Genomic DNA, 27,582 nt, shown 5'->3' on the forward strand with positions numbered 1-27,582 from the left:
ATTACCAGATTGAAGTTGAAGAAGCAGACAAAGAGAAAACCGCATTTGTCACTCCACTTGGGTTCTGGGAATTTAACCGGATGCCCCAAGGTGTAACCAACGCACCAAGCACCTTTCAACGATTAATGGAACGTTGTGTTGGTGACATGAACTTGAAGGAAGTACTTGTATTTTTGGATGATTTAATCATCTTTTCAAGTACTCTTGAGGAACATGAACGACGTCTCATGCGAGTACTTCAACGTCTGAAAGAGTATGGACTGAAATTATCAACCGAAAAATGCAAATTTTGCCAAACAACAGTGCGTTACCTTGGTCATGTAATCTCAGAGAATGGTGTTGAAACAGATCCCGAGAAGATTCAGGCCTTAAAAACCTGGCCAAGACCCACAAACCTCAAAGAGTTGAGGTCCTTTTTAGGATTTTCTGGCTACTATAGACGTTTCATAAAGGGATACTCATCTATAGTGCGCCCACTTAATGACCTGACACGAGGATACCCACCATTCAGCAAAAAGTCCAAAGAAAAAGAATCAAATCATACCTATTATGATCCCAAACTGCCATTTGCCAGCCGATGGACACCTGACTGTCAAAGAGCTTTTGATTCCATCATTGAAAAGCTAACAACAACCCCGATCTTAGGTTTTGCAGACCCAAAGCTACCTTATTTGCTTCATACCGACGCCAGTACGACAGGCTTAGGAGCAGCACTCTATCAAGAGCAGGAAGGTCGGCTTCGGGCCATAGCATTTGCCAGTCGAGGGTTGTCCAGAAGTGAAGCACGCTATCCAGCTCATAAGTTAGAGTTTTTAGCGCTCAAGTGGTCAGTGACAGAAAAGTTTCACGATTATTTGTATGGTGGTAACTTTACTGTGGTGACGGATAGTAATCCACTCACATATATATTAACCTCTGCTAAATTAGATGCAACGGGATACAGATGGCTTGCTGCTTTGTCAAACTACAACTTTAAACTGCAGTATAGAGCAGGCAAACAGAATTGTGATGCTGATGGACTTTCCCGACGTCCTCATGGAGATCTTGTCAATGATGCACAGTCAAGGAAAGAGCAAGAACGAGTGAGCCAGTTTGTCGAACGTCATTTAGCCGACAACGACATGTCAGAGCTTGTTGATACAGAAGTTATGCAAGCAATTTGTCAGAACCATCTCATTAAAGCCATGAACCCCAATAACTACGGTGATGTCACACTTGTGGAGACATTTACCATCTCAGCAAGTGCAATCCCTGACGCCTACAGTTCTGAAGAATTACATGGTCTGCCAACACTTCCTGCTTTGTCCACCTCTGAAATTAAAGACAGACAAAGAGCTGACTCAACGATCAGTCAAGTGATTGCGCAGATCGAATTTGGTCAAACACCCCCTCCAACCTCCCGGAGGGAATTACCGGATCTTCCTCTCTTACTCAGAGAACTAAATAAATTGGAATTGCATGACGACGTGTTATACAGAAAACGACGAGATGGAGACCAAGTGACTTATCAACTTGTTCTTCCTGAAGAACTCAGATCATCTGCACTTCAGAGTTTACACAATGATATGGGCCACTTGGGTATTGACAGAACCCTTGATCTGATCAGAAGCCGATTCTATTGGCCTCGGATGGCAACAGATGTTGAGCACAAAATAAAAACATGTGATCGCTGTATCCGTAGAAAAAGTCCTCCTGAAAGAGCAGCTCCATTGGTCAACATCGCCACCATGCGACCGTTAGAGTTGGTTTGCATGGATTTCCTCAGTCTAGAGCCGGACAGCAGTAACACAAGTAACATTCTTGTGATGACAGATCATTTTACTAAATTTGCCCTTGCAGTGCCCACACCAAATCAAAAGTCCAAAACCGTCGCCAAGTGCTTGTGGGACCAGTTTATCGTTCACTATGGCATACCTGAACGTCTTCATAGTGATCAGGGTCCTGATTTTGAGGCAAAACTTATCAAAGAATTGTGTGAAATTTCTGGCATAAAGAAGATACGGACTACTCCATACCATCCACGGGGTAATCCCGTTGAAAGATTTAATCGAACGTTACTCAGTATGCTGGGAACTCTTGAAGACAAACAAAAGTCCCATTGGAAAGAGTATGTTATGCCCTTGGTGCACGCATACAATTGCACGCGCAATGATGTGACAGGATATAGTCCATATGAATTGATGTTTGGTAGGAAACCCAGATTGCCAGTCGATCTTGCATTTGGACTACCCTTGAACAAAGATCAGAAGATATCCCATTCACAATACATTCAAAGTCTCAAGACTCGGCTGGAAGAAAGTTACAAGATAGCTTCAAGAAATGCACAAAAAGTAGCAGATAAAAACAAGGCCAGATTTGATCGTAAAATCTCTGTCTCTGAACTTGAAATCGGGGACAGGGTTTTGGTGAGGAACGTGCGACTGCGTGGTAAGCATAAGCTTGCAGATAAATGGGAAACTGACATTCATGTTGTTGTGAAACGAGCAGGGAACTTACCGGTTTACACAGTCAAACCAGAGTCGAAGCAAGGTCCTTTACGAACCCTACACAGAGACCTTTTGCTTCCGTGCAGTTTTCTTCCTGTTGCCACAGCAGACCGACCTGAACCGACACCCGTTAGTCGTCCAAAAACCCGCCTAACGACTGCAACAGAAATTCCTGATGCTGATGAATCTGATCAACCTGACAACGATGTTATGATTCCATGGATTGATGATTCCCAATGCCAGGAGATTGCCAGATTTACCACTGTGCGTGACTATACGACAACCCCAGATGCAACAAAATCCTTGGATACAACACCAACATTGGACAGAAACTTTCCTGAAAACATTGGAACTGAGAACCTGGATAACGGAAATGGAGATGGGGATGAAACTTTGGAAAATGTTCCAGATGCTATCAACAGTGAAGTTGAAAGTGGAAATTCCCCTCTGACTCCTGACATACCTGAGGAATCCAAATCACCTGCAAGTACTCCTGAGGATTCAGTTGAGGAACAAACTATTGACTTATCCAAGAAACTGGACTATGATGATCCTGTGACCACTCAACCATTGAGGCGATCAGAGAGAGATAGAAGACCGCCAATGAGATTAGACTATCCTAATTTAGGGAATCCCCTAGTGACAGTTGTAAAGTCTTTATTTCACGGTTTAACTTCTGCTTTCACCGACTCCCTAAATAATCCAAATGAACAATATTTGCGAAACATGCATCGGGACATGCATGGTATTTTACAGGGGAGGGTGTAACCCAGTAGAGAAAACACCATTTTATTTTGAAAAAACATTTATTGTGTTAAGAGGAAGTGTATATCTCTCGTCTACTTGATTTCCTGTTTGGTGTGTCATTCATCTGATTATGACTTTCTGATTCGTCAAAGTCAAGTTGTCCCGCCTTCTCGAGACGCTATCTCGAGATTAGCTGTGTATATCGTTCTTTTCCGCTTGGATGCCCAACTGAAAGGTTGCGTGACGATATCTAATGCTAATGTGCCGTTCGGTGAGTGAAATACTTAGTGAAGTTGATATAAATGTGACCAATAATAAAATGTTAATTGGGAAATGTTTTATCTTAAGTGTGGATACCAGTGAGAACTGAGGGTCTGTGACAAATCGACCGTGTTCGTACTTGAACGTCGTCTTGGTGAGTCGCCATGCACTTGCTATGGACTGTCGTAAAAACGTTTATGTGAGGCTAACGCTAAGCTAACGTTAAGCTAATGCTAATCGCGAGTGGAAATGTACTGCTTGTTTACAGTGAAAGAGTTGATTTTACTTGTTTTAAGGTCTTTCTAAAGCAAGGTTTATATTGACAAACAAATGTATAACTGCTCATTTTGATGTAATATGTGTTAAAAGTGAAATGTTGAATTGACTCAGTTATGTTTGTTATACAATTATTTCTTTATTGAAGTGATTGATATGTAAACCATAAAACATGGTTATTGAGAAATTGGACATATTGAGAAATGTGTTTATTGTTAGCTCATGAGTTCATTTCATGTGTTACAATGACAATTTGGAAAACATGCATGTAAATTAATAACTGTTATAAATGTGATATTTAGATGCAGTATTTATGATAATTGAAAACTATAGAGCTATAGCGACTGATGATGCTGGAAACTGATAATAGACTTATTAGCTGCATACAATAATTTCATTATTGTTATGCAGGCTGGGTTTTTTGTCTTGGCATTAAACCAAGATCCGAAACTGAATGGATTCTCCTTTGATGGAGATGGCGAGCCTGAGCCCAGAACCACATCTGCGATAAAGGAACCACAGTCTTCACCAACTTCTTTGTGAACATCACGTGGTAACACACCTAATTACCACCACGACAAGACTTTTTTCCCCAAGACTACCGGAAAGAACATTGACTGACTTAAACAAAATATTACTGAGCTCAGTAGGACTTTGGGATTATTATTTCTAATTTTTGGGATTTGTGATTTATTTTATGTATATGATGCCGGCTGTGAATTTGTAAATAATTGTTTTGTTTTCCATGTTAATACAGTTATTGTTGTTGCTCATTTCTGCCTCCAGCTATTTCATTCACACACCTATCAATTATCACTATTGTAGCCTTCGAGAATCTAGAGTCTGGTCCAATTTATTAAATATCAAACTAACACTATCTTTAAGTAATCGGGGGTTACAACTATGTGTGCGTGTCTCTGTATCACAGGTGCGTCTCTGTGTAAAGACCTCCGCCTGTACCTCAGTAAATGTTTCACACCAACCTCCATGGACAGTCAGTTGCAGCAGCTCATCCGAGAGAACCTTTATCTACGTGCAGTGCCCTGTACGTGGACACGCACGCACACACACACACGCAGGTGATGCTGCAGTGCATTTTGATGACTTCACATTTCCGCTCGGCAGGTACGACTCGGCAGCCTCGCGACGGGGAGATCAGCGGCGTGGACTACAACTTTGTGTCCATCGAGGAGTTCTTTTCCCTGGAAGAGTCGGGAGCACTGCTGGAGAGCGGAAAGTTCAAAGGTAACATAACCAAAACTTCTGTCATCTTGTGCGTCTTTTACTGCCTGAACTATAATTTCTACCGGGTCTCTGCTCAAGTAAGCTAAAGGTTTTTTTTGATAGCGTTTGACTACAATAGCAATGCTAATTTCTATTGGCCCATCTATGGCGTTTAGCATTAAGTTAGAAAACTGATAATAATTTTAATGACATTGATGTCACAGTAAAGATTTATTCTTAGAAAAACATTACCAAAGAAAGATTAACAAAACAAAACAGTAAAAAACAGTATTCCAATTAATGTTAATGTTAAAATCACTCTCTAATAATGTAATATAGTCAGTATTTTAGTTTGTTTTGTCACCTCGCCGATATTTCTGATCCAAACAGTTGCTTTTGCTTTTCAATCACAGGCAACTATTATGGGACGCCCCGCCCAGTCCATATAAGTCCAGACAGTCCACCTATTACATACCAGGAGCATCGAAACCTGCTGAGAAACTTCAGGACCAGGAGCAAATCGCTCAGCAACCTGGAAAAAACTGTCGAAGAAGACAACAGCGAGGAGGACAGCGGCCTGTCTGGTATGCGTGCGCATGCTTGCGTGCATGTGTGTGATGGCGACTCTCTCGTTGCAAATGTTTGCGTGAGTCTTAATAATGCCATAGTTGTGTAGTAGTATCAATCTAAACTTTTCAACATTTTTTGTGCTCTTCCTGTAATACCGTTAGATGCCACAAGATGGCGCCAAATCTGTGGCGAGTAGGAAAGTAGTAACTGGTGTCAAGAATGTATTGATGAAACGATACAGCTTGATTGAGGAACTATGTCTGTATGTTGGTTAAGAGTTAAGTTTAGCCTGTGTTGCTAGTTTAAGAGTCACAGACTCTTCTAATCAGCTTGACTATAGCTCCTCCATGGAGCATCCGCGATGTGAATTTATTACGATTGAGATCCTCGTTGATGTGGTGTTGTGAGGACACCTATGCGTTTGAAGCATCAAGGAGCAAAGAGGGTTGCAATTACAAAACATGTGATCCGCCTTTTGCCTTCAAGGAGGGTCCGCCGGAGCCCCGCCCCCCACCCTGCCTACCAGTCAATCCTGGGGCGAATCTATGGCAGGGAGCGGCAAGGCGATAGAGAATGGAAGAAGAGCAGCAGGAAGAGGAAGAGCTCCCATGGCCGACAAGTGGGAGATGACGTTTGGCAACGGGGCAGACACCTTCTATGGCGAGTGAGTGACATCACAATCCCAGCATGCACTGCGAAGATAAAAAGAGAGATAAAAATATTAATGCTGAACATGTCTGTCAGTCACTTGTCAAAGACGAGACAAGATCTTCGCGCTCAAAACAAAGACACCACTTCCTGTTCGGCAGAACGTGAGTCCGTGAAGTTTTTTTTTTTTTTTTTTTTTTTTGGGTGACAACAGGGGGCAGCACAGACCTGACTCCTGTGGGTGGTGTTGAGTTTGTAGCTTACTTGTTACCTCCTTATCGACACTTTTTACATTATCATCATACATACATCATACACCTGGAACTCTCTTGCATCATCGTTTGTTACGAAGTAGATGTAACATTTATGTTGTGACCACTCTTTGACTTTATCACACTCCTGAAGCCGTTTTCATAATTATAATAAAAAAAAAATAATACTCATCTTACATTGCGCAAATCAAAATAAACTCAATGGAGCCTTATCATAACAATTATAAAATATATATTTAATTGCTATGTCAGTTTTCTGTCATACAAGAACTTCAGGATGGTTCTCACTCACCACAATTATCTTTGTTTTGGTGGAATTCTTATATAGTGAGTGAAATCCACATTGTCTTGCCGGAAACTTTATCAACTTTTTTTGCACATCCATCATTTTTGAGCAAGCGCTTCGTGAGCTTGTCACACGAATAAATAATAATAATAATAATAATAATAATAATATTCCCTTTATTAGTCCCACAATGGGGAAATTCGAGATTCGAACCCAGGCCTCCTGGGGAGACTGGGTCCTGAACGCGGCGCCTTAGACCACTCGGCCATCCTGGCAGCAAACAACAACTAACATGACCACGTAATAAGGAAGCCTGATTGATTAATTGGCCGATCCATTTAATCGGTCAATATTAGTATTAAAAAATTGGCCACATTCTTGTATTATTTTTTTTCCATTTTCTTTTTGTTTTTTGTTTTTTCAAATGAACACATACAGCACAAGAACACAATGAATAGGTTTGTTTCAAAAAATATTTGAATCGGAAGATCAGTTTTAATTTAAAAGATGCAAGTGCGTCAAATCGAACTGAATTGTTCCAATTTAAATCGAGATATGTATCGAATTGTCTATAACGTGAGAAATTTATTTTTGTTCATGGGGCTTGATAATTTACAAAACCATTTATGGCATTAATGTTTTTTTAGGGGTGTGGTAGCAATGCCAACTTGTGCAGCTATACATGTTGCACATGCCAGGACCTGCCACTGGTTACCTCGTTATCACGCTCATTCTATCGTCTCATTCCGCAGGTGTTTGTTCGTCATTATGCTTGTGATTCAGTTAACACACTTGTATTGTCATCTTCATACTTGTGACACTGCCACACGTGTAACCACACATGTAACCAACACTTGTTACATTGTCGTTACCACTTATTACCACATTATAATCGCCGTTGTCATGGCGCACTTGCACGCTCTCAGTTCCAGAGTTCACAGATCAGCCTAGTCAGCTGCAAGGTTTTCCGGTGCACACGCGTCTCTCCAAAGGCCCGCGAGGCTTCGGCTTCAACATCGTCGGAGGAAGTCGAGCGCAGGAGTTCCTGCAGGTGTACAGCGTCACCCCCGGGGGCCCGCCCACCCTCCATCAAGGTACTTCCGTCCCTCAGGCCACACCCATTACATGACTGAACATCACGGGAGCTCTCCATCATCCTGACTGTCATGTGACTGAGAGCTTTTACTTCTTCTAAAGCGAGAGATTTAAACAGGGGGGATTATGTTTAATTCCCATGACTCGCTAATCCATACACATTTACACACACGGAATATACACACTCATACACTCACCTAAACGACTAAAGTTTGGGATCTTTGGCTTTAAGGTGAAATTCCTGAATAAACCTATAATACACGTGAACCTTCACAGGTTTATTTGACCTTTTCTTAACTCTTTCATGCATGTGCGTTCACAGCCGATATCCTGGTGTACATCAATGACGTGTGCGTGCTTGGCCGTTCACACAAAGAGGTGGTGGAGATGCTCAAGTCGGTTCCGATGGGTCAGAGCGTGGATGTGGTTCTGAGGCGAGGGTACCCAATGCTCTACAACCCGGACGGCTGCCCCAAACACACGCTGGACACGGTACGCTCGTGCTGACCAGTTTCCTCGTTGTCACGCTCGTTACGCCATAATTGGCACGATAACGTTTTCCGTTCAAGCAAAGTTACCATGGTAAAATTCAACCAATTAAACCGACTAAATTTCAAGCAAGTCGAGTCGAGACCTTAGTTGGATTAAGCGAGTCATAAATCAAGTCAGACAATCTTGCACTGTCACAAAATATATGCATATTAGCATCCCTTGCAACACAGTTTGCGTTATTTACCACATGCAACGGTTATCCAACTTGGTTGCTATTGTTGGACTTGTTGTTATCACATTTGTGACCCTGCTTTTGCTCATTTTTACACCACTGTTACCATTTATTATGCTAGCAAACTTCTCGTCGTCTCGTCCCCCGGCCTCCATCCACAAATAGGCGTCCGTTCACAATCATTTTTTTATTTTGGATCTTAAAAATGTCTTCACATCAAAATGACCATTAGCATTAAAATGAATGAAAATGGGAAAATTAAGATACATTTTTCATGAAGAGCATTTTAATAGTTTGGAAGTTGTATTAATGTGATGCAGTCCAAAATGTTGGTGCACCTAACTTTAGTGCAGGTGCAACCAAGAAAAAAAGTTGGGTAACGAATACAAAAAGTTAATGCAGAGCCCTGAACGTTTTCTTTATATTTGTAATGTCAGCTCAACATTAGTATTTCACCACACAAAAATAGCTTCTATGATCAAATTAAAAAAGTTTATTTTTACAAATCCGTGCCTCAAATTGAATCATGTCTAAGTGAACTCCTCCCATCAGCCGCAGACTCCCCCAGAAAAGCACCAGCGCGGACCACTCACATACAGCCACGTGCAGGACGCCACCAGCGGCGGCACAGGTCAGTAGAGCTGACACACGTTTCCTCTTCTTGACCTTCAATATTTTTTAGACAAAAGTTCTGTGCTATTGTTTGCTGAGTTTTTTTTCTTCTTCTCTTCCCTTTCACCGTCTTGATTTCATGCCAGGACTTTGCCAAGCCTCGCCCTCCTATTCAGTTGAGCCTTTGACCAATGGGCTGACGGGTCTGCCAACTCCCACATCCTCTGACCCCCCCGTGGCCCATCCCCCTCCTCCCTGTGAGAGAATCTCAGCTAATCACAGCGATTCTGATGGGGGCACTCATAGGTGAGTTCATGTGTTAGCATTGTTAGCTTTTGATTATAAAAATCTCACAGAACACCACCTAACAAAAATGTCCTAAAATGTATGAATACTGAAAACAATGGAGAGTGGGACACAATTGCCCCAGGGTTGTAGTTTAGACACACCTGATTTAAGTAGAAACAAGGTTGGGGACCCTTGGTCTTGAAAGCGCTGTTAACCCGCCCCTTCCTTCTGCACAGGTCTTCCGTGATTGGCTACAATAGCAACACCCTCCCCACACGCTCCTCCTCCTCCTCCCTCCTCCACCATCAGAGCTCAAAGTCATCAGAGAGTGACCTGTCCACATCCACCTTCCCCATCGCATCCTCGTCCAAACTGAGTGAGTCTTCGCCCCCCGGCGGCCCTACGCAGCGTCCCCCGATGCCGCAGACCTGCTTACCCCCCACGCCACCTCGGGAGATGGCACCCTGCGGCTTCAACGGGTGCCCGGCCATTCACCAAGTGCCCCCTCAGCACCCGCTCAGAAACACGGGTCTGGTGCTCCCTCTGGGTACAGGGTCCTTCCCCGCTGGCGAGCTGGTGCCAGTGGCTCTGGAGCGCTGTGAGGGTGGCGGTCTGGGTTTCAGCATAACAGCGGGAGGGCCAGGAGGTCAGCTGGCCGTGGTGAGGAGGGTCTGGGACCGCAGGCAGTGTCCCTCCTTGCAGTCGGGGGACGCTGTGGTCAAGATTAACGGTGCTGATGTACAGAACCTCAACTTCTCTCAGGTCAGAACACTTGTGAGTTTTCATGGTGGTAGAAAAGAAAATCCAACCATTCGCTATATGATTCGTTTTGCAATATGTAAATGATGAATTGAAGCTCAAAAGCTGACAAGTACCATCTAGATGAAAATAGAGCCACACCGACAGCCTATCAAGGTATCGTTTGATGCATTCATCTGTTGCATTTTCCAACGCAGCATAGCCAAACAAGTTCTACGCAAAACTTGAAAATAAAAGTTTTATTTCTGAAAAGTGGTACACACATTTTACTGCAGCTTGCATCCTCTCCATTGAACCCAATCGCTGATCTTGATCGCAATCAAATGGTTTTCGTTGAAAATTGATATAATAGCGATTTAAACTGCTTAAAATATGCAAATATATTTTTTGGGGGGGTTACAGGTACATAAGAAGTTTCGTAGAATTAGTGCATCTCAGCCTGGTGAATACTTTTGGTTCCATTTCAAACACACTAAACATTTACACGGAGGGCTTCGGACGTAGCAGAGTGAGGACGACGAGCGGTTGACTAAGAGAGGTGGCCACATGAATGAGCGCCGGTGGTGAGCTTTGCGTGCTGCTCACAAAATCACCATTGAAATATTTCATCCATGGTAAATATGGAATTCTAAATGCTTCATCGTTGTGAGACACAAAATATGTGTGCTGTATATGCTGTATTTTGTCTTGACGGCCGACGTCAGGTTGACATCTTGCAGTAGTACAGCTCACTCTCATTCATTTTGCTGCCTCTCTGACTCAACTCCTCTTTGTCACCACACTGCGGTGTCTGAAGCCCTCCAGCGGCTACCCCAGAGCAGCCTTGAGACTGCGGCCATGGTTGGTCGGGCCGGGAAGTGCGGGGAGGCTCGCCCGGGAGACCTCTCATTCAACTGAATAGGACTCTGTGAGCAAGCCATGGATGCACTCAGAATTTTTTTTTCACCATTAATCATAAAAAAATGCATCTATTAGTGCATATGAAATTGTCAATATGGTTCAGATTTTTGTCATATTTGTTTGTCCATACTGGGTTTAAAACCGGGAAATGGGCACGTGCAGCTTCCTTGCTCTATCACTCTCGGCCAATCAGATGACAGTGACGACACGGCCCCAGATGGCCAGTGCTTTAGAACCACCTCTGAGATGGTTCTGAAAAGCGGTCCCATTGGAACTGCTCGGCCCTGAAGAAGTCTAATGGAAAAACAAACATCCAAGTGACGCCGTTCTGGTGTGGAACCGCTATAATGGAATAGTGCCTAACGTATCATGGAAAAGTGACCACTCAGGGCCGAGCAAAACCAATACTGTGTTCTATTTTAGCTGTAACCTGTATTCTAGTAATAATAATCTAGTTAAAATAAATAATTAAATAATAATATTTTTTGGGGTGTGCGTGTGTGTGTTTGAGTTGTTGTAATGGTCAGCAAGTCTTTAGCAATGTTCACCACCGCTGATTCAGTGATTTGCTTTCCACCGGTCTCTTTTCTTGTCATATTAAAAACAATGTGAAAATGATACATGCTGTCTCCTCGAAAAAATTAAAATCTCTAGTCATTTTTTCAAGAAATATAGTTGCTAAGAGGTGTCGCTACAAACAGTACTGCAGCTGTCACCTGAGAGCTGCTTTTTTGGGTTCCGATTAATGCAAAATTCTGATACTTCTGAAATAGCAAATTTGCTCAAAGTACCTTTAATGACATCATTAAATATGTCTTGTTAATTATATTCATTTACCCATGCGAATACACTGATCATGTTAATGGGTTCTCACAATAATTATCAAACGGATAAATATCAATATGCAACAGTATTTCTATAACTCTCTGCTACTGCTCGTATTTTCAAATGCTGACTTCTGAAAATTTCTGAAAAAAATCATTATGTCCCATCACTTGTGAGCTATTTTTAGAACAGTCCCGCAAGCTAATTATGTGGTCCTTGGGGGCACCACGTCAGTGACCACTGCATTACTGTATAACACTATCGATGCTTTTGTGAACTAGTTGGTGGCCATGTTGTTAGTGCACGCCAGCAGGAAAACTACATTTCAAATTCTTCGGTAAAATGGATCAGGTTCCAAAGAGGGCAGGGTTAGTAATGGCAAATGTTCCATTCTTCAGGTCCAGAAGATTCTGCAGGATCACTCAAAACAGGGGAACGTGGTTCTGCTGGTGCACAGACGAGGTAGCCCACTCATCACAATTACCGATGTTTGACACATAGGGGGAAAAAGTCCTACTTTTTTCATTTTACCCCCTCAGCTCCCGTCTCCACACCTGTGGTCACGCCAAATTTGTACAAGCCCCTCCCTTCTCCGCATGGTCTCACAAGCCCCCCGTCCCAACCCTCGACTTCCACCGAATTGCCTTCACCGTCCTCGCGTGCCTTGCTGGGGGGTGTGCCGCCGCTCAGCCAGGCTGGCTTGGCAATGGAAGCCCACCTAGAGGGGCACCTCCCGGCAGCAGGTAACAGCTCTCGTGGCTCTGCCTTAAAAAACCTCGACGAGGACGAGGCCAGTCATGGATTTCTATCGATTGTTTCTCTGGACTCTTAGTGTGCTCCCTTATTTTCCAGGGACCCCGCCCAGCCAGACGCCCAACGGGCCCCCCACCTCAGGCCTCATCCAGAGCACCAGCTTCCTGGACTCCGTTCCCGTGACCTTGACCTTAGAGCCACGTGACCTACAGGGAGTGGAGGAGAACTCAGGGGGGCCAATCAAAGGAGCCGTTGCCAAGGACACCAGGGAGGGGAAGAAGGTGGAGGTGGAGCTGACGAGGCGGCCTGGCGAAGGCTTTGGATTCGTTATCTCATCCCAAGAAGTCAACACTGGAGGTGAGTCGGGCTTTTTAATATTTTTTTTCTTCAAGAAAACACTAAGCTTTGACAACTACTTTTTCTGTGAATGGAGCCAAGAAACATTTGTGTCATATGCGCAAAGGTGAGTCCAAATGACATATCGCTGGTGGTTTATTTGCATTGAATAATTGAATTAAGTGAATTGTTGATTTTTTATCTATTTATTTATTTTTTTTAAGATTTTATTGTTGAATAAATTAACAATTAATACGAAACATTTTTTAGATAATTGAGGCGCTTTTAAGCATGGACTCGCTGAAGGGGAAAATGTGAGGAGAGGACTTGTATGATCTTGCGCATTTATTGACACAAACATTCTACGAAATGAGAGCTATTTTTCAAATTTGAAAGGCGCAGTCCTCAGTGCACGCTCTTAGTAAATCAGGTGCTTTCTGCACTAGAAGGTTTGCACACTTCACACAACGCTGTAATATATCTGACACAAATTCCTTATCCTAATGTACCCATTGTGGCCTGCAAGTCAAAAAGTTTGCCCACCACTGTGCTAGAAGCATGGTGTTGATGCTGTGATCATCTCCATTTTAAGTGCTTTGCCATCATCTTGCAACATCCATGAAAAAAATAAAATAAAACACTTTTAGTGCGTGGGGGTTACTCAATTATTCATGGATTTTCGCTAGTCACGGCATGGCTCGGTCCCGATCTTTTACAAAAAACGGGTTCACTGTACAAATAAATTACGTTACTACCTTGGCCACAGAAAGAATTAAAAACACAAGTCAAGATATACCAGTAGAAGATCTTAAGTGTGATGGGGAGGGGCACCACTGCCATTTGTTTTCTTCTTATGAACAATTGTTGTCACGTTTTTGTCGCAACGTTATCAAGGGTTAGCCCATTATTGACACTTGTCACGTTGTTATCTCACACACACCATTTTCATTTGTTATTTCGTTATCAAGCGTATGTCGGACTCACACTTGTTACCTCGTTAACACAGATATTGCATTGATATCGTACTTGTCCCGTCATTTTTGCCAGTTATCTTGTTCTCACGTGTTATGTCATTGGCACTACTTGTCATGTTGCTAACACTAGTAACTGCTTCGCAATCACCGCTTGTTTCCTTGTCATGGCCACTCGCAAGAGCATTATCACGTACATTGCGGCGTTATTGTTGCATCATTATCATCACTGGTGACAGCACTTTGGTCAAATGGTTAGCAAATTATTTTTACCGTTGAGTCTCCCCCGGCAAAACAACAACAATGACTTTTTGTTCCCAGAAGTATTTATTTGGACTCAAAGGGGGAATGTGTGTGAGTGTCAGGTGGTTTGGACTGAGTTTGGTCTTAGTTTCGGGGGGCGTGCCCTCACAGATTATTGCATGCACACACGCACACACACACACGCACACACTCAGTGTGTCAGTCCCTCCAACCAGAACAGGCTCAGCCCCCTCGGCGAGCTGTTTCCCCTCAGCTGAGACGCTTGCCTGCTTTCTGAGACTCAACACACACACACATAAAAAGATTCTGGTTCATCATGTTGGAGCGACTGCAGTCCGTTCTCAAGAGGGTCAAGGACTCGAAATGTAAGTGTGTTTGCGTGTGTGTGTGGGGGTGTGTGTGTGTGTGTGTATGCTGTCCTACGTGCTGCTGGTGTGCTGATGAGGTCAACAGAACCTGGCTGGTACTTGGAATTGGTCAGAGATCAACGGAGTGTATGAATGTTTGGCATGTCTACCTCTCAGTTCTGAGGTTTGGGGTTTGAATCTGGGTCCCGGCCTTCCTGTTTGGAATTTGCATGTTCTCCTTTTGCCTGTGTGGGTTCTCTCAGGCGACCTACCACATGACAAAAACACTTGACACTGTTTGTCTGTATGTGCCCTGACATTGACTAGCAACCAGTCCAGGGTGCTCCCCGCCTCCTGCCCAAAGGCAGCATGGAGAGGCTCCAATTCATCTGTAACCCTATTGAGGACTTGCTGTACAAAAAATAGACAACATAGAAAATGGACAAAATTTACTGGGGGAACTAAAGAAACTTTAATGTGTTTGGCAAATTCCAGCTTGATGAAAAGTTCTAGTCATGTGATCAAGTGCATTGAAGAAGGACATGTCGCGTAAAAAAGAATCATGGCTTGGTGTTCAGGGGCTCGAGTCTTTAACTTCATTTAATGGGCAAGCTTTATGTTGATTTGGGGGAATCTGTCTTGAACCTAGCGGACGGCAAAGTATGGCCTGCGGAGCAAAAAAAGGCCCACTCTGTTCTTTATTATGGTCACACTGAGTACAATGTTCCAATGCTACATTGCGATCACTAGGGATGGGCAATATATCATTACGATATCAATATCGCGATATGAGCATACGAGATATTAACATAAAAGAATTTGATGAAATCAGTAGGTGGACATCCATGCTTGTGCTGCATGTGAAGCTCAGGCCAACCAACTGCATTCCTCCTTTCAACTTTGGCGTTGATTGACAGCTAAAGCCAGCCAATGACAATCATCTTGCACACACACACACACACCGTCAGTGAGTCATCAACATAAAAACACATTCAGCACACAAGCACATGCACACACTGCCCAACTCTGACATCACCATTACATTAAGCTAAAGAAGGCCTCAGCAGCCGTAAACCCACAACGTCGGCACACAGAGAAAAATGACACATTGTCGCAGCCCCAGGAGAATGAAAAAGGAAACGCAGTTCCAGAGAGGGGAATTAATGAAGTACAAATACTTCGTTACTGCACTTGAGTTGCTTTTTCCATTACCATGTAAATTTTATCGGTTACATTGTAACACCAGTATCTATACTTTTTACGCAATACATTTTCAAAACAGGGTTGTTACTTTTGTGTTACATGAAGCTTGATGATTAAAAAAGAAATTAGACCAATGCAAATCATATGAAGGGTTTCACCTGGTTCTGGACATTCCAGCTTGTTATTGGTTCTCTCTCAAGCTATGAAATCAACTAAGAAGACGTGCTACCCGCAGCAGAAGATAATTTAATTGAAGGCGAGCAGAAGTAAAATGATTGACGATGCGGAAACTGTCAACAATATGTGCTTGACTCAGGCCGTCCTGTGGCGTTCAGCTGCGGGAAACGTTCGCAAATGTTCGTTAAGTGACGACCTTTCAATTTAATCACCTTCAAATTATATGACATGAGAGGGAAACTTTACAGAAAATCTTACAGAAAAAAAAGAAAAGATAAATGATCTTCGTTGTCGATGTGGCTCCCGTGTAATCGTTTATACCTGTTTTTCGGACTATAAGACACTTTTTACATAGTTTAGCTTGCCCAGTGACATATACTATTATACAAATAATGTATATTAAAATTAAAGCTCAGACTGGTACCCAAAATTCCCTAATCACGCTGAAAGCAGCAAATGAGTCATGATTGGCTTAAATACTTTTACAAATGATTTATTTGTATATGGCAGTACAACTAATAAGCCCTGGTCATCCATGGGTCAGCCTTTCAATGTTGACTTTATAAGGACCTTGCTTTATTTTGTTACTTTTTTTCAGGTCCGGAGTTGCGCAACACACCACAATGTCAGTGTGTTTGTGTGTGTGTGTGTGTGTGGGGGGGGGTGTGCATCTGCATGCAAACTCTTCAAGTGGGTCACAAATGCCAAGAGGTTCAAACATTCCAGAATACTGATAAAGATGAGAACGGCTCTTTGACGAAGAGTTAATCTTTTATTAGTGAACATTTGACATCTTTTAACAGGACTAAATATCCTCAACACAGCTGGCTGCTGCTATCTTAGCACAGCCACTGACTATTACGGGAAACTGCTAGCTTATCTTAGCTCAACAGCTGGAAGTGAAATAAAAAATGTTGCATAGCATAGAGCAACCACAGAAGGGATATTAATTATCTTATCTTATTACGAGTGCAAACAAAGGGAAAGTGCTTATATTAGTGACATTTTGCTGTGTTGGCTTTGGACAATTGGTGCAGAATGTTGTTTTTTGTTCTATTTTTAGCTTTGGTGAGTTGTTCCGTGTGGCGTGGTGCTGTCAGTCCAGATCATGTCAGCTCCTTTCACATTTTTTTTTTGTGCTTGCCAGCTTTCGTGTTTGCTAAATGCTGTGACGTCAAACGCTTTGCTTATCAGCTCGCTGTACTCACAAACTCTTTAAAAGCTCAGTTGAAAGATAAAAATATTGAAAGAACGTTGAATTGAAACAGATTGCAATGTTCAATCGGCTTTCGTTTGTCTTGGGTGTGATGATGAAGACGAGCAGAGGAAATTCTAGAAGACATTCTGAATGGTTTTCGTGCCTTCGTGACACATTTGGGGCTTTTTGTGAATAATTCAGTGCTCTAATTGGTGCTGCTTCAATTATACATTCAGCTGCTAAGGACATTCAGACACAAAATGAAGACATTTTGACACAAAGTGAGATTTACACACAAAATGAGGATAAGAAGATAAAATATGAACATTTTAAGGACATTTCGAAACAATGTGAGGAAATGTTGACACACAAAATCAGGTCTTTGGGTCACATAGTGAGGACATTTAAAACCAAATGATGACATTTAGCCATAAGGAGGACATATGTAAACAAAGGTAGGCCATTAAGACATATTTAGGACACTAGGACAAAAAGAGGACATTTAGATGCAAATTGGGGACATTTGGACACGAAGTGAGGACACAAAGAATAGTAAGTTTAATTTTTGGAAACACGAATTAATGGGATTGGGACAAAAATGAATATGCGAAAAATGAGGTCCTCTCTGTCCACCCGAGTTGACATTTCTGATCAACTCTGCTCCTCAATACCCAGCTCCGTCCCAATCCCTGATGTCTCATCGCTTCATGACGGTGCGCCGCGGCAGTCCGGCAGCTCGCAGTGGCCTGATCCAGCCTGGAGACCAGTTGGAGACCGTGGAAGGACGAGGGGTAGCGTCCTTATACCACAGAGACCTGGCCCAGATCCTGAGGAGGGCGGGGAACACACTGAAGCTGAGTGTGACGCCGCGAGCACGTAAGACCTACTCCAAAATTCGCAATTCCACGTTTTATTGCAAAAGGTGAATCCAAACTTTATTTTGCCCTATGCAGAGTCGGGTGGAGCCGATGTGGAAATCGACAAGCATTTCACCAAAGGATGCAGAGGAAGGACAAAGGTAGCATTCTATATTCATTCAGATGTAATTTGTTCATGAAAATCTGGTCCATACTGTCTGAGACATGAACCACTTCACCTTTTGATGATGAATGACAAGTATTGTGGCAGCTAGCCAGTCCGTAGAAGAAGCTAACGTAGACACACTTTATCACTCACAAGCATATTTGATACTTTCCTACAACACAACAGCAACAACGGGATCCAAACTCAGTCTTTTTGTTCCGCTAGCCATTTGGCGACAAGAGCCAAAGGCTAACATAGCAGTCTAATCAAGTCCTTAGTTCATAAGAAGCTGATCCATACCGGCTAACTCCAGAACCTAAGGTAGCAGTCTACATCTTTACTCACTCACAGATGAACTCAAATGCACCAGAGTTACACAAGATACAAATTAAATCTTTTGTCTACAAAAAAATGCTCCATATTGGCAGCTAGCCAATCAGTAGCTGGTTTGAAAAGCTAACATAACAGTTCGTTCACAAACCCTTGGACTTAAATACAACAGCTGTTCGTAGAATTGACTGCATTGTGCGAGTGCATGTGTGTTTTAGAACGAGTCAAGGTTCTACAGAGTGGATCTGGAACGAGGTCCCACGGGTTTTGGTTTCTCTCTGAGAGGGGGCAGCGAGTACAACATGGGACTCTATGTGCTGGGATTGATGGATGGGGGGCCTGCCCAGTGCAGTAACAAGATGCAGGTACACCCACACATTTCAGTCTGGTCTGTTCAGCACTGTCTTGTGGTCAATGACATTAACTGGAGTGAATGTTTCCCCCTCCACATTGGGAACCACGTGTCAACGTTGCTTTTTTTTAAAAAAAAATTTTAACTACTTGTGATTTTCGTGACTCTGTGTTAGTTTGTGATTGTAGTAGACCGCATCCACCATGATTCCATATTCTTCGCCACTGGTATCAAGAGCCTTTCCTATTCACACAATTCAAAGTACAGCTAATTAATGTCGCCAATCAACAAATAAACTGCAAAAATCTCATAAAGTAAGCCATAGATAATTTGATCCAAGTTCTTGTCTTGAAACGCAGCTAATCGTCTTTGTTCGCGTTGCATTAAAACTTTGCTGACCTTAGCGAGCTGCATGTTGAGAGTTGATAGAATTCACAATGGACTTGGATGTTATGACCAAGGAAATTAGCCAGCTGGTCTATCTCCCTACAACACACTCAACAATTTAGCTGCATGCTTAGAGAATCTGGTCAATGTAAGAGACATGGGAGACTTGACAGAAAACAGTCCGAGTCTGAACCCGGCTGGGCATGTGTCGTGGCTCCTGATCTTTCCAAGTGGCGTTGGTTGTCTTCATGAACTCAATGTGCATTTGATCGAGTGTGTGCATTTCTGAATCTTCTGTGAAAGGTTTGGTGTCCCGACATCCCACCAAACCTTTGGATTCACAGCGCTGCAGCCAAAATCGATTCATTCATCATTTCTTGTTAAACTTCTTCAAACTTAATGGCTTCCGGTGCAATTAAATTTCACATACTTCAGTGAATCTATGAACTCTTCCACACTTTTTAAGGAGCTGACCATCCTTGCGTTCAAAATCAGCTTAGCCATTTTGCGCAACTTGCCCCGCGCAAGATATTACATTCTGGCGACCACTTGAAAAAGCTGAAGGTTTTGGCGACATCATATTGGTCCTTATGTGTATATTTCAGGTGTCTTCGTTGCAAAACGGTTCAAACAATACAAGCAATTGGCCACATGGTTATTCGCATCAACAAGCTAGCATTAGAACAAAAGCGTTAGCATGTTAAGCTAATCGCTAAGATTACAGCTAGGCTAAAATGAAACTTAATCACTTGACAATAAGAAACATTGCACATGTTAGCATATTAGCATTAGCACGTACACGATTTCCTCCCAAAAAGTTCCCAACGATTGTCTCTATCCTTGCAGTTTGTATGAAAAGGCTCTCCTGTCTCCACATTTTGCTTCTTTGCTTTTTCTTTAACCAGCCACTCACAGTAGCTTCTTTTTGGTTATCTCAGGTTTCGGACCAGCTGGTGGAGATTAACGGTGACAGCACGGCAGGAATGACGCACAGTCAGGCCGTGGAGCAGATCCGAAGAGGAGGCCATCGGATACATTTGGTGCTGAAGAAAGGGAATGGCTACGTCCCAGATTACGGTGATGATGATCCTCCATCGTATGGTCACTTATAACCACTGAGCGGTGAACAATTGCACAATTGCGAAGGTTTTTGAAAGCAGCGAATGTTGCGTTCATGTCTGAGTTTGTCAGGGTTCGTTCAATGTTGCAAGTGTTCGTAAAACGTTCACCAACAGTTTTGGTGATTTTTCTTGTCGCATGGACATTTTAAACATTGCGACAGACGAATGTCTGACAAACGTCAAACTGTTGTTTGGTGAATATTTGCGACCTTGAACGAAACCTGACAGGAACGCGCAATTTTCTACCTCTGCCATCAGTCGTAAATGTTCGCCCCTCAGTGGGATAGGGGTTTTACCTCCCTGACATTCCCCTTCTTCTTCTTTTCCACTTTTAACGCACGTCATTTTTGGGAAGAAATATTTATTGTTGTTTATTTCACAGTTTCTAACAGTTCCCAGATGTCTTAAAAGCTGAACTCAGCAGGATTTTTCGTTTGTAATCAGTACTGCCACCTATGGCCGAAAAATTAAATTGCTCACTCCTTTCTTTGCATGCATGACATGGGTTTCCCCCCCCCCCCCCTTTCTCAGAAGATCTGCGTGTCTCTTCTGAACAAATGTAGAAAGGAAATAGTATTAACTTCTGGGCGCGACTGTTAGACAACGACGAGAACGTGCATGACATCACATCTGCAAAGAGCGTGGGAAATTCAAACCTGATTCCAGTCTAAAAAATATTTTCCAGAGATTTGCGAGTAAACCCATTGTGAACAGCTAAAGTGTTAATCTCCGATTCATAAAATGTGTGAGTCTTAAATGGTCAAATCAAAAGCCTATTGTAAAGATTTTTGGGGGCAAAATCCTGCGGAGCGCAGCTTTAATTAGGTGTGCTAATTAGTCATTTTTATTATTTAGCTGAAACCAGAAATGTATTAATTTCTCAGGTTGGCTAGGGAACTTAAATAGTTTGAAGAAATATATTTCCACATAATCCAAACTAAAACAATGAAACTGCTCTGATCCAGTCAGAGCTCTCCGCTCGCTGACCGTGTCTTCCTTTCTCTGGCTTCTTCTTCCTGACCACCTCTCTCTTTTTCCCTCCTTGCTCCTCTTCAGTGGAGCTGTCCAGCCTGTCTCTGTGCATGACCAACTCCAAACAGGGCGAGCCTTGCTTCTACGTCATCGGACGCACGGAAAACTCGCGGTCGGTAACGTTTAGCGGCTTCTTCTCTTCCTCCTCCACCCTGGCTCATCCTTCATCTTCATCTTCATCTTTATCACTTATGACATGTCTATGTTCTTGTATAAAAATGCCTGTCAGGAATAGGGCCGGAGTGAAAATGAAAATTTGGGGTGGCAGTCATTGGAGGTCAAGTTTTTTTTTTTCCTTTTTCGGATTTGCTTTCTTGAGAAAAACAGTCAAAAAAAAAAAAAGAATTGACGCCGAGCCATTAAACGTGTGGACTTTGTGTTTTTATTCAGGCCCTGAGGAAGAATCCTCCTCGTCCTCCTCGCACATGGAGGAGCAGGAGGCTAACACGGTTGCCGTGACGACCACCTCCACTAGCCTGCAAAGGAGACCGCGAGCAGGGGGCGCCAAAGCAAGACCAAGACGAAGAGGGCGAGGAGGAAGTGGAGGAGGAGGGCCTCCAGATCTGGACTTAGACCTTGTGGAGGAGGAGGCGAGGAGGCGAAAGAAGGAGCGAGAGGAGGAGAGGAAAAGGAAGAGAGCGCAAGGGAGGACAATGAGAGAGGAGACCTCAAAGCCAAAGGAGGAGGATGCAAAGCATTCTGGGAGCTGGCCAGTTCCTCAGCAAGCGGCTTTCTCGTTCCTGATGCCGCGTGACGAGCGCCTGTCCGACAGCCAATCTGAAGACAGCAACTCGGGCACCAGCTTGTCCTCCAATTGGAGAAGAGCTGGGCCGAGACAGGAAGAGGTACAAGGCTTGCCCTGGTTGGAGCCGAGCCCGCAGAGACTGACGCAGGTTCTGATTGGCACTCGCCTCAGAGGGCGGGGCCTATTGGACGGACTCGCGCTCTGAGTTGTCATTGGCTGACACTACGCTTATTTCTTTGGGGTAGACTTTTAAGGGCTTTTTTTAAGGCATTTTATTGCATGTGATCGGACAACAAGGTCTACGATTGAAGGGTGCGGTGCAAAAGAAGCGTGGCCGCCAAATAAGTATGCAAATAACAGAATTTTGAATTTGACGCATCCTGACGTTGAAGCATGTCAATCATTTTTATTTTTATAACCTGAAGGACCTTTGTGAATTATCATGATGACTATAGAGAGTAATAGAAACTAATTGCTTGTTCATAATGAAAAAAAAAACCTTTAAAACTTCTTCTAATAAGCCATACATGTACACACACATTGTGTACGTGTGGATTGTGTGTGTGAGGGCCAGTGTGCGTGCATGGCTTTTTGGATGGATTTTTTTTCGTTTGTATGTGTGGATATTACATTTGTGAATTCCACGTGACTGTGGATTGTGTGTGTGTGCGTGTGTGAATCGTGTAGTTGTGGACGGAGCATTTCGTGTGCCCGTGCAAAAAAAAAGTGTGTGTACATTTGTATACTTTTGTGTGTGTTGACTGTGTGTGCTTCTGATTTGTGTCTGTGTGTGCATTAAGTGTGTATGTTTTGAGTGTGAATCATATGTTTGCATTTGTGTGCGTGTGTCTGAAAGGACCTTAGTGTATTCTTATAATGGCGATTATAGAGTAATAGAGACTAAATGCTTGCTTTGTCATGAAAAACTGCTTGTGATGATAAGTCTCGCATGCACCCACACAAACACACACCCAAAATCCCGCTGGTTGTCAGTCTTATGATCACTATGGCAACGCAGTGCCCAATAAGCAGTATGTTTCTATGGCAGCGCTTCCCCAACCGTTATTGAGCCAAGACACGTATCAACATTCAATTTTTAAACATTAGTAAAAAATGTCACAGCATACCACCTGACAAAAATGTCACAAAAAGTATACGTAGCGTTATGATCGTTTCTCAATTTAGTCTGAAATTGACTGACTCAAGTGAGTTACGGTATAAGAACAGCAACAAGAGGCGGTAAAGGTTAATTGTGCCTCCTCCCCTCTAGTGGAAGAACATGTAATTACGCTGCCTGTCACAATACATCGCTGACATAGCTGAAAAAAAAATCTTTCAAGATAATTTTCGGAAAAATTAAGTGATGCCGGATCACTTCTTGCACAATGGTGGGGAATCACTGTTCTATAGCACCAAGTGTGCGCTAATGTCCCACAGCTGTGCGTGCTACCTAAGTGCCTCGTTTACTTCAGCCTTCACCCAGCAAGAGAGCGCAGAGGCTGCTAGCAAACTTCCTGTCAAAAATCCCGCCCCCTGCCCCTCCTCTGAGGGTCAGTCAGGTCCACTTCCTGTCTGACTCACTTTTATGGCCTATTTTATGGACTGTTGCAAGAAATTATTAAACATTATTATTATTAAACAGTTTGATTTGTCTTCCTTCTTTGGTCATGTGGGGAAAGTTTACAATGAGGAACCAACCCCGTTATCTACAGGTTAAAATCAGACGTTCTATTTTCACCTTAATTGAGGTTCTGTTGATCTTAGTGGTTGCACCAATCAGAGGCAAGAGGCGTGTCTCCGCAGCAGCGCAGGCTGGACCAAGCTGTTCTTCAAGGGGAGGTCCACAGAGAAGTCGGCGGGTATTGCCTGCAGTCGCGGGTGGAGGTGGTGCCCACCGCCCCTCTGAGGAATGGGCAACTCCGAGTGGTGAGCGGGAAGAGGCGAGCAGAAAAAATAGGGATGGAGGAGAGCCTGCCAGGTGAGACATCACTTGCAGGAGTAAATCCATCTGCTGTCTGACGGGGGACACACGCTTGCTCAATCGCTCGTCTCATACCTGCTGAGCGGGGCACCGGCGCTTGGAAGGGTAAACCAAGAAGTTGTAGAGCAGGCTGACAGCATGGGGGGAGGAGTCAGGGACGATCTCCTCCAATGGGACGGCAGGATTCTCTTTGAAGGTGATTTTATTGTAATCCGGCAACTCCGCCATCTCCTGCAGGGAAAAGGAAAAATGTTTGGACGCCTCTTGTCTTTATGTGTGTGTGATTGTGTGTGGAAGGGTGTATATGTATTCATATATATTGCGCGGGTTTGTGTATTGTGTTGCAGACTGTGTGTGCGTCTTACAGGCCAGGTGTCACGGGTGGGTGTCCCGAGCATCCTGAGGACACAACACAGCTGCTCAATGTCATTCTCGCCAGGAAACAGAGGAGACGAGTTTAGCAGCTCTCCGAAAATACAACCCACTGCCCTGCAACACACACACACACACAGACACAAAAAAACAGTGAGTGGTGAGTTGGTGGTGTCATTCTAAAATGCAAACAGCGTTAAATTAGCCAATCAGAGTTTGAGAGTAATCTATTTCATTATAAATCTGCTAAAGACCTCATCCTGATCTTAATTTTTTCATGGACAAATTACGATAACCGACGTTGGAATTTTTAGGGATTTTGGGTGGAGGGGGTTTGTTCAATTAGGAGAGAGCAACTTTTAATAACTGTCCACCATGGTGAACACTGTACTTGAAAAGGTTAAGATATCTGATTTCACACGTTTTTCCTTCCTTATTCAACATATCCCAATTGTGATGCGTGAGGGGAAAATAAATGAAAATGTTGTCACTCGAAGCATGCAGTTTAAATTCCACCATGACTAGCTTAATTTACCACAGGTCGACGCCTTCATCATACTTTCTGGCTCCGTACAGCAACTCAGGAGCACGATACCACCTGGACACACAGAATAGTATGATTATGTATTTAAAACAAAAAAAAACTGAAAGGAGTGACGATTGAAGCTGGTGTGTTCGAGATGGCACCACCTTGTGGCCACCTGGTGGCTGTAGAGTCGATCCTCTTGTTGGCTGAGGAGGCGGGCCAGACCAAAATCTGCGATCTTCAGGTGTCCCGACGAGCTGATGAGGAGGTTGGCAGGTTTCAGGTCCTGGTTGCAGACAGGAAGTGCTTTATCGTGGAATATTGTGGAAGACGGCGAGCACAGACGACCATCAATTGAGAGTGGCGAAGGGCAAATTAATTAATTTTATCGATTAATTTACTTTTTTTTTTTATTATTCTTCGAATGGATACTTTTTCCGGCCGATACTAACTAAACAAAGAGGAAACTATCGATTAAAGTCAACAATGGGATTTTTGTGAAACAAATTGGAAATTTGATTTGGAGGCCAAATCAGCCAGTCCTGCATGACTGCAGACGGTGCTCACCCGGTGCATGATGTTGTTGCTATGCAGGAAGGCCACACCCTTGAGCAGCATCAGCATGTAACCTTTGACCTGCGCCGGGGTCAGAGGTCGCTGGGAGTTTCGGATGACCTCCGAGAGGTCGGACAACATGAAGTCAAAGACCAGGACAAAACCGGTGCCGTGTGGAAAGACGTCCTTCAGCCTCACCACCTGAGAAGTTGGCACTTTGAGCACAGAAAATGTGGCTGTCTCAGCCTAATTTTAATATAAATTTTAATATTAATTAATAATATGAATATAAAATTACAACTTAGAAACTTTAATTTGCTGCCAGTTATTCAATTACACTAATGGTATTTTAAAGTCGTTAAATAACATTGAATAAAGTTCCTGTGTAGTTATTTTGCATTTTAGTGAAATATATTATCATTAGAAACAGTAATCATTAAAGAACAATAAATGCGTGCAGTTTAAATTCCACCATGACTAGCATGGAAAAAGTTTTTTTTTTAGCTAGTTGTCCCATCTCACGTGAGTTTGACTCACGTGCTGGTTGTCCTCAATCTCCTGCAGGGCCTTGATCTCCCGAAGGGCCTGATTGGGAATGGCGTCCTCCAGACGCCTGAGAGCCACCTTCTTCAGGGCCACCGTCTCTCCTGTCTGCATGACACCGTTTTGTTATCTTAGCATTCACCAGCATTTTTGCAAAACTAAACTGAAGACTTCTGGTGACATTACCTCCACATGTTTGGCCTTGAACACGATGCCGTGAGCCCCTTCCCCGATGCAACCTAAAATACTGTACTGCTCCATCAAGTCACTTGCCGCTTTTGTGGGCTAACTTCAGGAGAATACAAGAAGGATCTTAATTCAATTTTGAAGAGCATCTCGCTTATTGTCCTGCCCCATATGGAACATCTCTCACCTAACTAAGTTACAATCCACCTTATTCCTGAGGGCTCTCATGGGGAAACAATTAAGTGTGCATCTTCCTGTAAAAAAATTGCAGTCAGAATTATTCTCTTTGTTAAAGCGTGTTTTGTTTCACAGAGTGCTTTATTTAAACGTTGGCCCAAATAAGGTTGTTCAAGTTTACCTTACACTTGGTCTTTAATGAGTACAGCTATGCATCTTAGTACGGAAGGACATAGGCTTGTAATAATTTTGTTAAATACACTCATCTTACTAATGACCTTATAATCAAAACTTATTTCTGAAGGTTCAAAGGGATGTTGTGTGTGCGTGTGTCAACAATTACGTCACAAACGGCGCTCCAACGACGTCTTGTACAACTATTTTTCATTTGACAATGACTGATGGGTGATTTATATAGTTCACGAAATAACAGCTAACTTGTGATTCGAGAGTGGGAGAACGTTACCGACCACGAGCAATAATACCTTTAGAGGCCAGAAGAGTTTCAGACGTCGCGTCCGGACAGGCTGTCGTTGCCTTGGTAACCTGTTAGCTCGCTAAACTAGCACAGCTAAACATGGTTGCTCCAAATTTAACGTGTGAGACTGCATGAAATTACATCAAGCAGCTCGCATTTGTGTGAGATCACATAGCCTAACCCTTTAGAACGTTTTAAGATAAATGGAATTAATATGTCGGACCAATTTTTCTATCGACGCGTTTGTAGGGACAAAAAAGAAATACGCATTCTTCTTCGTTCTGTTCTGGACATTCGTAACGAGAATGTATTGTTATTTCGCCACCTCGTGGACATTGAAAGTTGGCCACAAAATAAATTACAAATACTGACAAAAGGATGTACGCCGTTACATGTCCGTATCAACCCATTGTTTAATCCGACCTACCGAGATTTTATATTCTCCATCCATTCTATACAAGATCACAAGAATATTATATTATGCTGCAATCTATCGCTCGGGGTACAACTATTTCAATGTATACTATTAACTATAATTAGAAAGCAATCGTC

At 43.1% G+C, this 27,582-nt stretch overlaps 2 protein-coding genes and 1 long non-coding RNA gene across 8 annotated transcripts in view; 2 read left to right on the plus strand and 1 right to left on the minus strand.

The window, feature by feature from the left end:
- The window catches only part of magixa (MAGI family member, X-linked a), a 31,660-nt gene extending 7,807 nt beyond the window's left edge, over positions 1–23,853 (plus strand). Inside the window, exons 4-22 of one of the 3 annotated variants that reach the window (XM_088290277.1) lie at positions 4,699–4,815; positions 4,896–5,015; positions 5,408–5,578; positions 6,051–6,228; positions 6,309–6,376; positions 7,697–7,864; positions 8,188–8,357; positions 9,142–9,220; positions 9,348–9,507; positions 9,726–10,251; positions 12,372–12,435; positions 12,513–12,716; positions 12,826–13,083; positions 17,898–18,098; positions 18,176–18,240; positions 18,794–18,940; positions 20,253–20,391; positions 21,492–21,579; positions 21,858–22,008. In XM_088290277.1, the coding sequence (XP_088146403.1) occupies positions 4,699–4,815; positions 4,896–5,015; positions 5,408–5,578; positions 6,051–6,228; positions 6,309–6,376; positions 7,697–7,864; positions 8,188–8,357; positions 9,142–9,220; positions 9,348–9,507; positions 9,726–10,251; positions 12,372–12,435; positions 12,513–12,716; positions 12,826–13,083; positions 17,898–18,098; positions 18,176–18,240; positions 18,794–18,940; positions 20,253–20,391; positions 21,492–21,579; positions 21,858–21,864 (2,930 nt within the window). In that variant the 3' untranslated portion in view covers positions 21,865–22,008. Of the gene's footprint in view, positions 1–4,698; positions 4,816–4,895; positions 5,016–5,407; positions 5,579–6,050; positions 6,229–6,308; positions 6,377–7,696; positions 7,865–8,187; positions 8,358–9,141; positions 9,221–9,347; positions 9,508–9,725; positions 10,252–12,371; positions 12,436–12,512; positions 12,717–12,825; positions 13,084–17,897; positions 18,099–18,175; positions 18,241–18,793; positions 18,941–20,252; positions 20,392–21,491; positions 21,580–21,857 lie in introns of all 3 variants that reach the window. The other 2 variants (XM_088290274.1, XM_088290276.1) reach the window with 2 other exon arrangements.
- On the plus strand, positions 1,725–4,543 carry LOC148340461 (uncharacterized). The gene is made up of 2 exons (XR_015842422.1): positions 1,725–3,648; positions 4,182–4,543. It is a non-coding gene; the product is annotated as an uncharacterized LOC148340461 (long non-coding RNA).
- On the minus strand, positions 4,738–27,302 carry cdk20 (cyclin dependent kinase 20). Of its 4 annotated transcripts, XR_015842510.1 has the most exons (12): positions 27,038–27,302; positions 26,563–26,629; positions 26,376–26,478; positions 26,184–26,297; positions 25,659–25,847; positions 25,256–25,377; positions 25,101–25,163; positions 24,559–24,682; positions 24,269–24,424; positions 23,951–24,183; positions 5,470–6,256; positions 4,741–4,993 (listed from the first exon to the last, which is right to left on the minus strand). XR_015842510.1 is itself a non-coding variant. In XM_088290280.1 (11 exons), the coding sequence occupies exons 3-10, from the start codon at positions 26,448–26,450 to the stop codon at positions 23,989–23,991; spliced, it is 1,038 nt and encodes a 345-aa protein (XP_088146406.1). In that variant the 5' UTR covers positions 26,451–26,478; positions 26,563–26,629; positions 27,038–27,302; the 3' UTR covers positions 4,738–6,256; positions 23,951–23,988. The 4 variants fall into 4 exon arrangements, 3 of the variants coding, with proteins under 3 accessions (XP_088146406.1, XP_088146405.1, XP_088146404.1); XM_088290280.1 differs by having other exon boundaries at positions 4,738–6,256; XM_088290279.1 differs by lacking the exons at positions 4,741–4,993; positions 5,470–6,256 and adding an exon at positions 17,366–18,049.
- Between the last annotated feature and the right edge of the window lie 280 nt (positions 27,303–27,582).

This window comes from Idiotropiscis lumnitzeri, chromosome 3 (assembly GCF_059441095.1).
Source record: "Idiotropiscis lumnitzeri isolate Australia: NSW breed Sydney's pygmy pipehorse chromosome 3, RoL_Ilum_1.0, whole genome shotgun sequence".
Lineage (NCBI taxonomy): Eukaryota > Metazoa > Chordata > Actinopteri > Syngnathiformes > Syngnathidae > Idiotropiscis > Idiotropiscis lumnitzeri.